The sequence below is a fragment of the Chionomys nivalis genome, chromosome 1, assembly GCF_950005125.1.
Source record: "Chionomys nivalis chromosome 1, mChiNiv1.1, whole genome shotgun sequence".
Taxonomy (NCBI): domain Eukaryota; kingdom Metazoa; phylum Chordata; class Mammalia; order Rodentia; family Cricetidae; genus Chionomys; species Chionomys nivalis.
In genome coordinates this window covers 199,281,584-199,297,396 of record NC_080086.1, presented here as the reverse complement: position 1 = coordinate 199,297,396, position 15,813 = coordinate 199,281,584, and the positions used below count along the sequence as shown (strand labels likewise).

At 41.3% G+C, this 15,813-nt stretch overlaps 1 protein-coding gene across 1 annotated transcript in view; it reads right to left on the bottom strand.

Moving 5' to 3' along the window:
* The window catches only part of LOC130864450 (protein lifeguard 2-like), a 52,194-nt gene that overhangs the window by 23,379 nt on the left and 13,002 nt on the right, over nt 1-15,813 (bottom strand). The window contains exons 2-5 of the mRNA XM_057754902.1: nt 15,277-15,551; nt 5,222-5,300; nt 3,571-3,624; nt 2,332-2,422 (exon numbers count right to left, since the gene is read on the bottom strand). Coding sequence (XP_057610885.1) covers nt 2,332-2,422; nt 3,571-3,624; nt 5,222-5,300; nt 15,277-15,551 — 499 coding nt within the window. The remainder of the gene's footprint in view (nt 1-2,331; nt 2,423-3,570; nt 3,625-5,221; nt 5,301-15,276; nt 15,552-15,813) is intronic.

The following is a 15,813-nucleotide window of genomic DNA, read 5'->3' as shown; positions in this document are numbered from 1 at the left end:
TTCTTTAAAAAAGAAAATCTAGCTTATTAAATTTTTTGAGTTGTTTTAGTTTTGGTTTTGATGTGTAACCAGACTCCCAGACTGCCTGAAACTCACTATGTAAACTAGGCTGACCTCAGCCTCACTGACACTGCCTCCTGGTGGATGTGATTGAAGAATTCACCATCACATGTAACAGGCCTTCATGTAAATTTGTGTATGCACTTTGGTGTGTGTGTGTGTGTGTGTGTGTGTGCGTGTGTGTGTGTGGAGAGAGAGAGAGAGAGAGAGAGAGAGAGAGAGAGAGAGAGAGAGTTTTGTATGAGGGAGTGTTTGTGTGTGCACACACAGACATGTACATGGAGTGAGGCTGGGATCCATGTATGCTGTCATTTCACCTGCTTCCTTCCTTATTTTAAGGTGAGCTTAGAGTTGAACTTAGGCCTCATTGATTTGGTTGGATTGACTGACCAATAAACACGTGGGATCCACCCCATCTGCACCCTCTTCAGATTTCCTCAGTGCTAGGGTTGCAGACATGCTCCTGGACCTCAAGTGGGTGCCCAGATCTGATTCAGGTCCTCACACTGGAGAGGCATTTTACCAACTCAGCCCTCTTCTTGGCTTCTTTCATTAAGAAAAATATTTTCGGTGGTGCTAGAGAACTAAGCTCAGGGCCTCACCTACACTGTGCCAGCTGCAGCCCCAGTCTTTATTCTAATGTTTAAAATAAAAAATTCCAGCATAGCCAGGTTGCGGTGGTGCACTCGGGAGGCAGGGAGAGGAGGAGCTCTGGTCTCTGTAGCCGCTGCAGACCAGCCAGGGCTACAGAATGAGCAGACAGCTCCCTTCCTCTATCATCTCCATCACCTTCTGGAGATGGAGAAGTAGGAAGTAATTGAGCCAGGATAATAAAGAAAACATCTTGGGAAAACAGATGGGGGAAAACTAACCCACAGTCCACAGGACCTGGGGTATCTTTCTTCATTGCCTGTGCAGTTGCTGGGGATTCTCTACAGCCAAGAAAGGTTCCCCAATACTCGAAAGGAAATACCACTCTGGGTGGCAGTCAGCCATATTCCCAGGCCTGTTCCTTCCAACAGGGGAATTGTAATAAAATTACCTGGTGCCCATACACTCACATCCCTGGCCCTGTGAAATTACTTGCTTTGAGCACCAGCAGACTCAGAATTAAATCCAAGATTAGGACATTCAACTATACATCCAGAGCATTTGTTTACACTAATCTAAAGAGTGTTTGTCTCCCTGTTCTGTGTCCTTCCGTTTCATTTTCCTGTTGATGTCTTTATTCTCTCATATTGCAGATATAGTTGTGAGCCAGCTCTAGGAGTCAGCCTTCATAGAAAGGAATGATCAGCACTATGCAGAGGAAACATAAACACAAGGCTGACACCATCCTTAGTTATACCAGGCCAGCGCTGGACGGTCGGTCCCAAGTGGATCCACACAGCCCAGGCAATGTCTACTAGCCAGCTGCTGAAAAATCCAAGCCTCTGGGACACACAAGGCTTGGCCTGACTCTCACAGGAGTCTGGGTTAGAGGGTGACTCTGGGGTGCTGCTAAGTCTCATGAAAAGGCCCAAAACTCTCTGGAGCATTGAGCCTGGGCCAGTAGGAGTAAAACTATAGATTTTGATTGTATTTGGATTTAAGGGGACTAGGAGTTTATTTGTTTCTAAGGACCCCATAAGCAGAAAAAAAAAAAAAAACAGAATTGGCTGTTAAAAGGGTAGTCACGTAGTTCTGTATGGCTAAAACAGCACCGATCACAGAACAGCATAGATGTGACGAGGCCTGGTGGTGGAACCAGCTGGTGGGGATGTGGATAGTTAAGCGTCCACACCACAGCCCCAGCTCTGTCAGCGGAACACCCCCTGTACGGAGAGGAACGCTGAAGAACTGGGCAAGAGGCGAAGTTCAGAAATGACTTTTCTTCTCATGAGGAACTTGTAGTAAAATATATCTTTCACAATAAAGAAAATTACCATTTCTAGTTCACAGACTGTGGGTGAGAAGTGGAAGCAACTCCTTGATGAGAAATGTGTTTGTTATTTCTACAGAGACTGTAGTGCCTACATTAACTGCGGACACAGCCCTGACTGGGGTGGGTTCTTGTGTGGCTTCAAGAGAGAGGCAAGTTGGCCAGAACAAAGAGTGACCTGGAATCCAACTCTGTAAGAGGTGAGGACGCTGTCTCCAGGGAAGGTACCATTTCTGTACAAATGTTCCCTACCTCCCTTCCTGCACCACAAGTTTCCACAGTAAAATAAATAACTTTTAAAGGCAGCAGGAGGATGTGTCCGAGGGAGGCTGTCAAGGGGAGTTACTTACGAATAATGCCAGGAGAATGTAGTTGGCAGGCACTTGGCGTCGGATATCCCTACAGCACGCAAGCACGATGATGACGACCAGGACAGCTGGGCTGGGAACGTGAAACCACCAGTCACTACTTCAGTTCTCCAACACATGAGCAGTGTGTGCAGAGACAGACCCAAGTGTATCATCATGTCTGTACAGACACAGCGGGGGACACAGACCCGAGTGTGTCGTCACCTGAGCAGTGTGTCCAGACACAGCAGAGGGACACAGACCCGAGTGTGTCGTCACCTGAGCAGTGTGTCCAGACACAGCAGAGGGACACAGACCCGAGTGTGTCGTCACCTGAGCAGTGTGTCCAGACACAGCGGGGGACACAGACCCGAGTGTGTTGTCATGTGCTGATACCTGATATACAGAGCAAACTAAATTGCTCTTTTCTACTTACCTCTCTTTTGCGCCTTCAAAATGAGATTTTAAAGTTTGGTACACAGATAGCTTGTCTTTAAATTTTTTGTTAAATATAGATTCATAAAAAATTATAAAAGGACAGAGAAGTTCTATTAAAACTATATGAAATTTTCACCAATGATTTTGATTTATATATTATAGCACAATTTAAAAACCAGTATACTGGTATAACATGAACACATAGTTATTTAACATGGGAGTGTGACTTATGTCTGTGAGTAGATACATGTAGCCACCACCTCAATTAACATTCAGGACTGTCTTACATATCAACAAAGATCAGCCTGGCATAAACTCTACACATAACTGACCCTGACTTCTGGAACCCATTAACTTGCTTCCCATTTCTATAATTTTGCCTTTAAAGGATTTTATGGAGAGATAGATCTTCCAGCTCACAAGGCAGCTCACAAACACCAGCAACTCCATTTCTAGGGGATCAGACATTCTCTGCCCCCCTCTTTGACAACTATGTAACATGATATACATACAAACAAGCACACAAACACAAACACACATAAATAAAAACAAGTAAAATATAAGAAAATTATGCTTTTCCCTGGGTGTTTTTGCATGATTTTTTGTTCTTAGTTTGTGTTACTTGGAATCCGGGTCTTATGCAGTCAAGGCTGGCCTTGAATTCCTGATCCCCTGTCTCCACCTTCTAAGTGTTGGGATTGTACGCATGCATCACTCTACCCAGCCAGACTGCCATTCTTTACCAAATTTTTAATAGTGATAAAATCTTGGCCAATAGTTCGTAGAATCATGAATGATACTTACAAGAGTGCATACATGAACCAAGGGATGCCAATGATCCACTTCCTTACAGGTTTGCTGGTTTAAAAAAAGAATACAGTTTTACATAATATAATAAATTGCACTAATTAAAATAGAAGTATGACAGTGTCGTGAGAAAGATGGGCAAACTCTAGATGGCCCTGAGGCAAATGGGGAGGAAGCCCTGAGACAGTCCTTTCAACGGGAAAACTGCTGCTGCCATGGCTTCCACTGGGGTAACCACTGGGCATGTGTGAGGCCCTGAATTCAAATTTCCAGCACCAAGAAAAGACACATTTAAACAGTTATTTTTCTTAAATTACAGCAGATTTAAGAAGAAACACATGGTTAAGACCTTCAGTTTTAAAAATACTGAGGGCCAGACATGGTGACACATACTTTTTTTAAAAAAAAAAAAATCCTTTCTCATTTTACATACCAATCCCAGTTTCTACTCCCTCCCCTCCACCTTTGCCCCGACCCCAAACACATCCATTCCTCAGAGAGGGTCAGGCTTCCCATAGGAAGTCAACAAAGTCTTGCACATTGCTTTGAGGCAGGACCAAGGCCTCCCCACTATATCTAGGCTGAGCAAGGTATCCCTCCAAAGGAAATGGATTCTAAAATGCCAGTTCAGGCAGTAGGGATAAGTCCTGGTTCCACTGTCAATGGCCCCACAGATTGCCCCAGCCATACAACTGTCACCCACATGCAGAGGAACTAGCCTGATCCTATGTTAGTTCCCCTGTTGCCACGCTGGAGTCAATGAGGTCACATTAGCTCAGGTAAGCTGTTTCACTGGGTACCCCTATCATGGTCTTGATCCCTTTGCTCATATTATCTCTTCTCCCTCTCTTCGACTGGACTTTGAGAGCTCAGCTCATTGCTTCACTGTGGATCTCTGCATCTGCTTCCATCAGTTGATGGATGAAGGCTCTATGATGACAAGGTAGTCATTAATCTGATTACAGGGCAAGGCCAGGTCAGGCACCATCTTCAGTATTGCTTAGGGTCTTAGCTGGGTCATCCTTGTGGATTCCCGGGAATTTCTCTAGTTCCAGGCTTATTGTTAGCCCCATAATGGCTTCCTCAATCAAGATATCTCTTTCCTTGCTCTCCCTCTCTGTCCTTCCCCCATCTCAAACATCCCGTTTTTAATCCCAGCACTTGGGAGGCAGAAGCAGGTGATATCTGTGAGTTTGAGGCCTGCCTGGTCTACATAGTGAGGACAGCCAGAGCTACAAGTGAGCTCCTATATATAAAAAAATACAATACAATACTAAGACTGATATATGTATAAGGTAAAAGGAATCATCTCATGGTTCATATTGCAAATAACACTTTCAATAAGATGGACTTAGTGACAAATAAATATTATTCCTTCATAACTTTCTCAAAAAGCTTAGAGAATATCAAAGAAAGCAATGTTCAAAGAAGAGTAAGAAAAATGTTCTTGGCCTAGGAAGTTAAATTCTAGAATCTCCTGCCATGTTGGTGGTTCAGAAAAACTTGTCTATAGAAAGAATATCATCTACAAATAATGAAGAACAAAAATCATACTTTTTGAAATGCCCCACATTAAAGTAAGCTGATATCCCATGAGCAGTCACTTGAGCAATATAACATCTGATTCTAGACAGGAAGAATGACTCACCAGAAAACAAATATGCTGATGATTACCATAGTGCTGAGCAGCTGAACTGACAAGATAATGAACACTTTCACGATGAAGCCTGTGGGGAGAAGATGCACATCCAAAGGTAAAGTTGAATGAAGTTTCCAGTTCCACAGAAGCAATGGACCCGTCATTATCTGACGCTAGAAAGGGTAGTGCTGGTCTAGTCAACAGTGGGACAAAGAGACTCGGAGAAGGTTTTAAAGTGTGTGTGTGTGTGTGTGTGTGTGTGTAATTCTTTGAGAATGTCATACATCTCCACAATGTTTTTTGATCTCTGTAGAACTTTTAAAGAATATCTATTTAAGCAGCCTCAGTGGGACACACTGTAATCCCAGTTACTCAGAAGGCGGAAACCAGCAGAATGCTTCAGCTTAGGAGTTGAAAACCAAGCAGGATAACAAAGAAACTCCTGGGTGTAAGAACAGAAAAACAAAAAGAATATTTACTCTAATTATTAAAAATGGTTGTTTTTTTTTTTAATTTATTTATTATGCATACAATATTCTGTTGTGTGTCTGCCTGCAGGCCAGAAGAGAGCATCAGATGGTTGTGAGCCACCATGTGATTGCTGGGAATTGAACTCAGGACCTTTGGAAGAGCAGGCAATGCTCTTAACCACTAAGCCATCTCTCCAGCCCAAAAATGGTTTTTTTTTTTTGTTTTTTTTTTTTTTTGAGGCTGGTGAAAGAGATCAGCAGATAAAGGCACCTACTGCCAAGTCTAAGACTAGTCAGTGCACAGAATCACAGGACATGATAAAGTCATGGTCGGTGTTTTTTTAATGGGAAAAGGATTAGAATGGTATTCCCCAAAGAAAACACAAGTCTGCCTGAGAACTCACAGGGTACTCTAGCCAGGGAAACAGGTAGGCTAACTGCAGATCTTCCCCTCTCCCTCCATGCCTCCACGTCCAGCACCTCAGCCTCATCCCCAGCTACGTAGTAAGCCTTCTGTTGCAGTCTCTCCGCGCTCTCCGCTCCCCTCCCAGAGAACTAAGCAGATGCTGGCTCTCTGTTTTCCTCTCTCCTCTGTTCTCCCCAGGATATCCCCAGCTCATCCCATTTTTAAATGTCAGTTCCCAATACCCAGAAAAGCATTCTACCTGTAAGCACCTGAAACTGCACCTATCAGGATCCCAGAAGAATTTCCTACCAGGCAAAACAGAGACTCAATGCTCTCCTAAGAACTAGTGAGGTGAATAGAAACCAAGGAACCAGTCATCCAACAAAGACAAGAAAAGGTATCAGCACCTAGAATTACAATCTTCCCAAATCCAAATGTTTAGATGCCAGTGTGAAAACACAATAGCGTGGAAGAAGGTGTATCTCCACCCCAATAGGTCCCAAGTGTTTCAACACAGCTGAAGCACAATAAAAATACCTTAAAATAGTCATAAAACTTTACCCAACCACAAAAGAATATACCTTCTTCTCAGTATCTCAAAAACTGCTCTTCAAAATTAACCACATACTCAGAAACAAATATCAAAAGATAAAAGAAAATGTAACTAACACCCCCATCCTATATGATCACCATGGATTAAAGATGGATACCAACAATAACAAAAACAACAGAAAGCTCACAAACTCATGAAATCTGAACAATTTACTACTGGATGAAAAACGAGTCCAAGACATAAATTTCAAAAAATTAAGACTTTCTAGAATTGAATGAAAATGAATGCACAACATACCCAAACTTATGGGACACAACAAAGACCGGCCTAAGGGCAAATTTATAACACTAAGTGTCTACATAAAAAAATTCAAGAGACCTCATGCTAGTAACTTAAAAGCACATTTGAAAGCTTTAGAACAAAAAGAAGAAATCACATCCAAAGGGAGGAGATGTCAAGAAATAATCATACCCAGGACCGAAATTGAAAAAAGAAAAAAATAATAAAAATAATGAAACAAAGTGTTTGTTCTCTGATAAATCAATAAGAACCACAAACCCTGTGGTAGTTTGAATATAATTGGCCCCCATAAGCTCAAAGGGAATGTCACTATTAGGAGCTTTGGCCAACACCTTTTTGGAGGAAGTGTGTCACTGTTGGGCAGGCTTTGAGGTCTCCTATGCTCAAGCTACACCCAGTGGATCAAGTTGTAGAACTCTCAGCTCCTTCTCCAATACCATGTCTGCCTGCGTGCCACCATGTCCCATCATGATGTTAATAGACTCAACCTCCGAAACTGCGAGTCCCCTCAATTAAACATTTTCCTTATAGGAATTGCCATGGTCATGATATCTCTTCACAGTAATAGAAATTCTAACTAAGACAAATCCTTATCCAAATTAATTAAAAAGCAGAGTAAGAGAATTTCCAAATTAACAAAATTAAAAATGAAAAGGTCCATTTAACAGACACCAAAGAAATCTAGAGGATTATAAGGACTTTCTTTAAAAACTTGTACTCCACCAAACTGGAAAAATATAAAAGAAACAGATAATTTTCTCAATAGATACCATTTAACAAAGTTAAATAAAGATTAAATAAGCAATTTAAACAGGCCTATAACCCCTAGTGAAATAGAAACAGTCATCAAGTGTCCCAACCAAAAAAAAAAAAAAAACCCTCGGAGCCAGACAGTTTTAACACAAAATCCTATCAGACTTTCAAAGAACAGTTAATGTCAATACTCTTCAAATTATTCCACAAAATAAAAGCAGAAGGAACACTGCCCAACTCATTTTATGATGCCACAGTTACCCTGATGTCCAAACAACATAAAAACCCAATAAAGAAAGAAAATTACAGACCAATTTCTTTTATTACATAGATGCAAAAAAAAACTTAATAAAATACTTGCAAACTGAATCCAAGAACATGTCAAAAACAGCATCCAGGAGCTGGAGAGATGGATCAGAGGTTAAGAGCACTGCCTGCTCTTCCAAAGGTCCTGAGTTCAATTCTCAGCAACCATATGGTGGCTCACAACCATCTGTAATGAGATCTGGTGCCTTCTTCTGGCCTGCAGGCATACATGCAGGCAGAACATTGTATACATAATAAAGAAACCTTTAAAAACAAAAGATTAATTTTATTGTATACATAAAAAATAAATAGTATTTTTTAAAAGGGCTGGAGAAATGGCTCAGCGGTTAAGAGCATTGCCTGCTCTTCCAAAGGTCCTGAGTTCAATTCCCAGCAACCACATGGTGGCTCACAACCATCTGTAATGAGGTCTTGTGCCCTCTTCTGGCTTACAGGCATACACGCAGACAGAATATTGTATACATAATAAATAAATAAATAAATAAATAAGTATTTAAAAAAAAAAAAAACAACATCCACCATGATCAAGTAGGCTTCATCCCAGAGATGCAGGGATGGTGTACCACACATAAATAAACAAATGTAACATACCATATAAACAAACCAAAAGACAAAAAAAAATGACCATCTCATCCAATATAGAAAAGGCCTTTGACAAAATCCAATACTGCTTCATGATTAAAAACTCTAGCTGGGCTCCTGCAACCTCGGTGGACCTCTGAAACACAGCATGCTCCAATACTGAGGGGACCTAAGAGGTGAGTGAACAGCCACATGGCCAGATGCCCCACTCCCTAGGACCTCTCCAGGGGACAAAACCCAGGGGCCCTTTCCCATCTCCCTCAGCTTTTTCAGCCAGCCTAGGCTCTCCCAAAACCCAAACCCATCCACTGGACCTCCCAAGCTACAAGACACACCCCGCCTAAGAGCTGAGAGCTTGCTACAATACTGAGGGGACCAAGAGCTTGCTACAACCCTGAGGGGATTAAGAGCACAAAGAGAGCAAACAAAAAGAGCAGATATATAGAGACCTAAGAGGCTTTCTGAGACAGACATTGACAGTACAGAGCAGGCCAAGAAAAACTCCCAAATACTCAGACAGCCACAGCAAGGATTGGACCAAGATGCCGAGACACGGCCGGCCTCATTTGAAGGAAGAAATGGGTAGGCGCCAATGCAAGAATTCCTCCAACAACCTACAGAGCAACATGGTAAGACCAGAACACAGCAGTCATCCAAAAGGAAGACTTAATCATCCTATCCCAGAAGAAGTAGGAAGAAAATGACTTTATGCTGGGCAGTGGTGGCACATGCCTTTAATCCCAGCACTCCGGAGGCAGAGGCAGGAGGATCTCTGTGAGTTCGAGGCCAGCCTGGGCTACAAGAGCTAGTTCCAGGACAGGGTCTAAAGCTACACAGAGAAACCCTGTCTCAAAAAACCAAAAATAAAAAAATAAAGAAAATTACTTTAAACATAACTTTATAAAAATGATAGAAACCTCTAAAGAGGAAGTGAAATACTCCCTTAAAGAAATGGAAGAGAAGACAAACAAAATATTGAAAGAGATTAACAAATCCCTCAAAGAAACCCAAGAAAACCAAGAAAAAACAGTCAAACAGGTGAAAGAAACAGTTCAAGACTTGAAGACTGAAATAGAGGTAAAAAAGAAAACACAAACTGAGGGAATTCTCATTATGGAAAATCTGGGTAAATGAACAGGAAGTACAGAGACAAGTATAACCAACAGAATACAAGAGATAGAAGAGAGACTCTCAGATATTATAGATACTATATACTATATATATACAAGTCAAAGAAAACATAAATCCAACAAAGTCTTAACATAAAACATTCAGAAAATCTGGGACACCATGAAAACACCAAACCTAAGAATAATGGGCATAGAAGAACTCCAGCTCAAAGGCACAGAGAATATATTCAACAAGATTATAGAAAAAAAACTTCCCAACCTAAAGAAGGATTATCCCTATGTACAAGAAGCTTACAGAACGCCAAAAAGACTGGAAAAAAAAAAACACCTACCGTATAATAATCAAACACAAAACATACAGAATAAAGAAAGAATATTGAGAGCTGTAAAGGAAAAAGGTCAAGTAGTATATAAAGATAAACCTATCAGAATTGCACCTGACTTCTCAATGGAAACCATGAAAGCCAGAAGGTCCTGGATAGATGTGCTGCAGAAACTAAGAGACCATGGCTGCAAGTCCAGACTACTATACCCAGGAAAGCTTTCATTCACCATCAATGAAGGAAAAAATATATTCCATGACAAAAACAGATTTAAACAATACGTATCCACAAACCCAGCCTTACAGAAAGTACTAGAAGGAAAACCTCAACCCAAGGAAGCTTTCTACACCCACAATAACACAGGCATCTGATAACCCCCCACCAGCATAACCCAAAGAAGGGAAACACACAAACACTATTTTCAAAAAATATAACTGGAGTTAACAACTACTGGTCAAACAACCCTAGCTGATGCCAAGATTTCAGGTTACTCTCCATAAACTGACAGCAAGGCCCCATTGCTAAAGACAACACCTACACAACTCTGAACATGAAGAAGTTGAGCTGGTGCCTACATAAAGCCTTCATCCCTACTTACTAGTGTCTTCGGTATAGGAAGGCATTCTGCACTCTTCCAAAAGAGACACTTAAACATGAAGCCAGCCACAAACCTTTTGATCTATAGTTGTTGTTCTGCCTACAAGATATATTAGTACAATGGTGTCACAAACCTTGTGGGAGTAACCAACCGATCGCTGATTTGACCTAATGTCCCTCCATGAGATGAAACTGATATCTGACGCTGCTTGTATGACCAATAATCAGTGACTAGATAGCCCAGGGACCTAGCTAGGGTTAAACAAATTTTTAAAAAGTAGCAACAAAATACCTCCTAATAACATTCTGCTGTACTTTTAGATCACTGCCCTTGCTCAGTCATCTTCAGAGATCCTACAACAGATGAGAACAAATACAGAGACCCCCAGACAAACATTGTGCAGAGTGAGTGCACTTTGAACACTCAGCCCCAAATGGAATGTCTCTGTCAAATCCCTCCTCTCAGGGCTCAGGGAATCCCTTGGAAGGAAGGAGGAAGAGAGTAAGTGTCAAGAGAACAAGGTCGACTAAATTAACATGCTCAGAGTTCATAGGAGCTCACAGACTGAGAGATCATGTACAGGGCCTTTTTGCACCAGGTCTTTGGCATATGTGTTACTGCTTACAGTTTGCTGTTTTTTATGGGATTTCTTTGTTTGTGAATGAGGGAATCTCAGATTCTTGGGCCTACTTTTTTTTTTTTTTTTTTTTTTTTTTTTTTTTTTTTTTTTTTTTTTTGGTTTTTCGAGACAGGGTTTCTCTGTAGCTTTGGTGCCTATCCCGGAACTAGCTCTTGTAGACAAGGCTGGCCTCGAACTCCCAGAGATCCTCCTGCCTCTGCCTCCCGAGTGCTGGGATTAAAGGCGTGCGCCACCACCGCCCGGCTCTTGGGCCTACTTTTATGGTCTTTTCCTTCTGTTTATCTTATCCAACTCCAATGTGAAAGTTTTTGTTTTATCTTGTTATATTTTATTTTGTTGTATTTTATTATCATCCCTTAGAAGACTGTTTGTTTTCTAATGAGAGATAGAAAGAAGAATTACTCTGGATGGGAGAGGACGTGTGGAACTGGGGGATGTAGAGGAATGGGAAACTGTAATCATGATATATTATGTGAGGAAAAAATCCATTTTCAATAAAAGAGGAGGGAAAAGGAAAACTTGAGTCAAAACTATTAAGTAGTACTGTTTCACACTTACCAGAATGTCTGCAGTCAGAAAGAAAGGTAATAACCAATGTTAGCCAGGATGTTGAGGAGCTGAAAACTCCACACATTATTGGATGAAATGAAAACTACGCAGCTGTTTGGGAAAGTTTTGCTATTCCTCAAAAGGTTAAGCATACTTGTGATGTCATTCAAAATTCCCTCATTTCATTCAAGAGAAGTGTAAACGTATGTTTATATAAAACTGATATATGAATTGAAGGGACCTAAACACGATAGGGGGCTTCCTCCCAGACCCAGGATTAGGCACAAACCATGACCCAAACATGTATTTTCACAGAGAGATCCTTTATTAAGCCGGAAATAAAAGTAAAGTGACTGATTTCTGACTCAGGCAGAAAACAGCAGCAAATGACCTTGCTGGTGTGTTTTTTTTTTCCAGAGGAAAAAAGGGAGGTCTTTGTTAGCATGCGCTAATATGTGGCAGTATTTTTGATAGGACATATTAATTAGGGTAGCCAGAAGGGAATTTTGATTGCTGAACGTCAATATTTTGACACTTGGACCTTCTGGCATAAGAACGTGTCCAAACAAAGGCGTGGACCTTGGAGGCTAGCTTTAGGGATGTGACCTATGGTCTGTGAGGGAGAGCTCTACTAGAGAACGACTAGAGCTCTTCCTGGATATTAGTTGCAGTGTTAGTCACAATAATGAAAAGGAGAAACAGCCCAACATTTATGGGAAAATATGTGTTGGGTAAGGGAAACTCCACTTTGTGCTGGGAATCATCCTAAATTCCTGAAAGAATTGCTCCCGACAGCTCCAACCCCTTCTCAGAACTGGACAGCGCGGAGATAATTAACTGCTTCCTCTGGCTTTTGTAAACCCGCTTATAGCTGTGAACAGGGAGTGAGACTTCTCCATCCTGTAAGCAGGGAAGAGAAGAAGCTCCTTGCTAGCTGAGGGAGTGAGACAGCTTTCAGAGCAACTGCACATTCCAGAAAAAAAACAAGATAATTGTGAACTCCACTTTTTAAAGCCCTCTGTCTGGCCCATTCTGCATGGCATGCCTTCATTTGGCTTTAATGCTATTTATTGTCCTGCTCACTTAATCATAATTTGGATTGAGTTTGTGCTCTTTTCCCAGTGGATTCAAACTCCGTAACAAATACATCAATATAATGTGTTATTACCAGTAAATAGAATACTATATGGCCATAAAATGAATACAAACTGATGCTACAGAGCAATTGAACCATAAAAACCTTTGCTTCATGAAGGAAGGTGATTTCCAAAAGAACATGCTTCATGCTCCTGCTTGCCTGAAATGGCTGCAAAGGACAGATCCATGGGGTTGTAAAGCAAATTTACATTGGCAAGTCAGAGAAAGACAGGTTTACCTTCTGATGAGTTGCATTTTGAAGTAATAAATATAATCCCAAATTGATTATGGTGCTGGCTGCAAAACTATAAATTTACTGAAAACATTGTATGCTTAAAAAGGGTGAACTTAATGAATTTAAAATTGTATTTTCATAGAGATGCTTTCAAGAATTACAGGCCTTCCTCCATAACTCTTGTCATATTACATTTCTAGTTTTCTTCCCTCCAGGACACTTTCATCTTCTATACTGTGCAACTTGTGAAGGCAGAGGAAGGCCTGCCTATCTCCAGAAGATGCTGCTGGAGAGCATTGACTTTGAAAAGAGGATTCTTTATATATTTTGGTTCTCCCTTTCTATGAGATGTCTTTCTGTATGCTGAGAGTATTTGTTGCTCTCACTGGTTGATAAATAAACCTGCCTTAGCCAATTGCAAGGCAGGATAGAGCCAGGCGAGAAATCATAGAAGAGATACAAGAGAAGGGCAGAATCTGGGAGATGACAGTCAGACATGGAGAATGCAAGACATGTAGAAAATGAGGTAACAAGCTAAGGACCACATGGCAAAACATAGATAAGAAATATAGGTTAATTTAAATACAACAGTTAGCTAATAAGCCTAAGTCATTGGCCAAACATTTATAATTAATGTGGTTATTCAGGAACTGGCAGGGGGAGAGAAACCTCTAATTATGCTGCCTCTTTAAATACAGCATCCACATCTCCAATATGACTTTATAACTTGTTCATACAGACAGTTGTTGTAAAGACTAATTGCAGAACCCCTGTCCTTGCATGGCACTCTGAAGGTCTTGGCATCTTGACTGCTGACTGATTAGACACACCTCTGCCCTGGCTACCTCATGATCTGACCCAGATCTTGTAAAACATGGTAACCAACCCAACAACGAAAGTGCAAACATAGTGGCCAAGTGCTTCAAATAGGACCAATGGCAGGTGGATGAAAGCTCTTGCAGGAATGTGCTTCTGGGGAAGCCTCTAAAAAGGTCCAGTTTGGAGAACTCTTGGGACTCCTCTCATGAATGGGACTACTTGGAGTTCTGAGAACCTTTGTCCTCCCTTGCTCCTTGGTCTTTGGCCCTTGCCCTCTCCAACTTGAAAGACTGGAGTCCCCAAAGGCCTCTTTCCAGGCTATGGCAAAGGAGGGACTGGGCGGGCACCACTGGGAGTCAAAGTTCAGAGTTCACCTGCAGGTCATCCGAGCCCTGGGAGGCTCAACCAGAGCGTGTAGGGCATGGGGACCATAGCATGGGCCTTAGCTACCTATGCTTCAACGTCACATTTCATGAGAAAAGATGTTTTCATTTGTTTATGTCACAATTTTTAAGACTTCTGTCATTCTCTGATGAATATTATTCCTGTTCTATTCCAGAATAAATATCCAGGATATTGAATTAATGTTTAAAGACTGATGGAGGAATTACTTTCATTTAATAAAGAAACTGCCTTGGCCCATTTATAGGCCAGCCCTTAGGTGGGTGGAGTAAACAGACAGAATGCTGGGAGAAAGAAGCCGAGTGAGGAGTCGCCATGATTCTCTCTCTCCAGACAGACGCAGGTTAAGATCTTTCCTGGTAAGGCAGCTCGTGGGCTACACAGAATATTAGAAATGGGTTAGATCAATATGTAAGAGCTAGCCAATAAGAGACTGGAACTAAGGGGCCAGGCAGTGATTAAAAGAATACAGTTTCCGTGTAATTATTTTGGGGCATAAGCCATGCGGGCGGCCGGGTGCCGGGGACGCAGCCTGGCCGCTCCTATTTCAACAAAAGACCTAGACCAATATTATGTGATCATGCTGTATGTAGGCAAAACATTCCATAATCAACAGTTAACTCACACTTCCTAAGAAATCTGAATATTATTTGCCATATGTTTATTATGGATCTCTAAATCTCCCAGCCAATATCATGGTGGCTATGATGGTAGCCTATTACACATTTCATAGTAAGAAAGAGCTAAATAAAAGAGAACTCATTCTTTCTGGCAGTACACAGCGTGGAAATACTTTAAGAAAACATTGCTCCTTTCCAAGCCCAAGCGCTGTATTCTTACCTCTACGAACAGACATGTCTTCGAAGGGACTGGGTGCAACTGTGGTGCTCTCATTTGGGGTAACATCCTCTGAAATCTGTACTGCATAAGTATTTGCTCCATCTCTATTCTTTGGATGTGGGTATTTTATGGCTTCTTGTGGTGTGTCTCTGGATGAATATGTGAAGGGCTGTTCCGGATTAGAACGGACACCTTTAATTGCTGCTTTCTGAACCAGGTATTTGTGATCTCCAGAGCTATAGTTGACTGGCTCACTGACCTCCAAATTTATTTTCCTGGAAAAGAAGACCTGTCATTCATGTCTTTATACCACGCCCCCATTATTTTACTATCCTTATAACTTTCAAGTGATTATATCCTATTTTTAATGATTGTGCATTCATCAATGTATAATAAATATTTGTTAAATGAACAAATACGTGTAACATGGATTCTGTAGAGCGTTGGTTCTCAACCTGTGGGACTCGACCCTCTCTACAAACCTCTAACTCCAAAACATTTACAATATAATTTGTAACAATAACAAAATTACAGTTA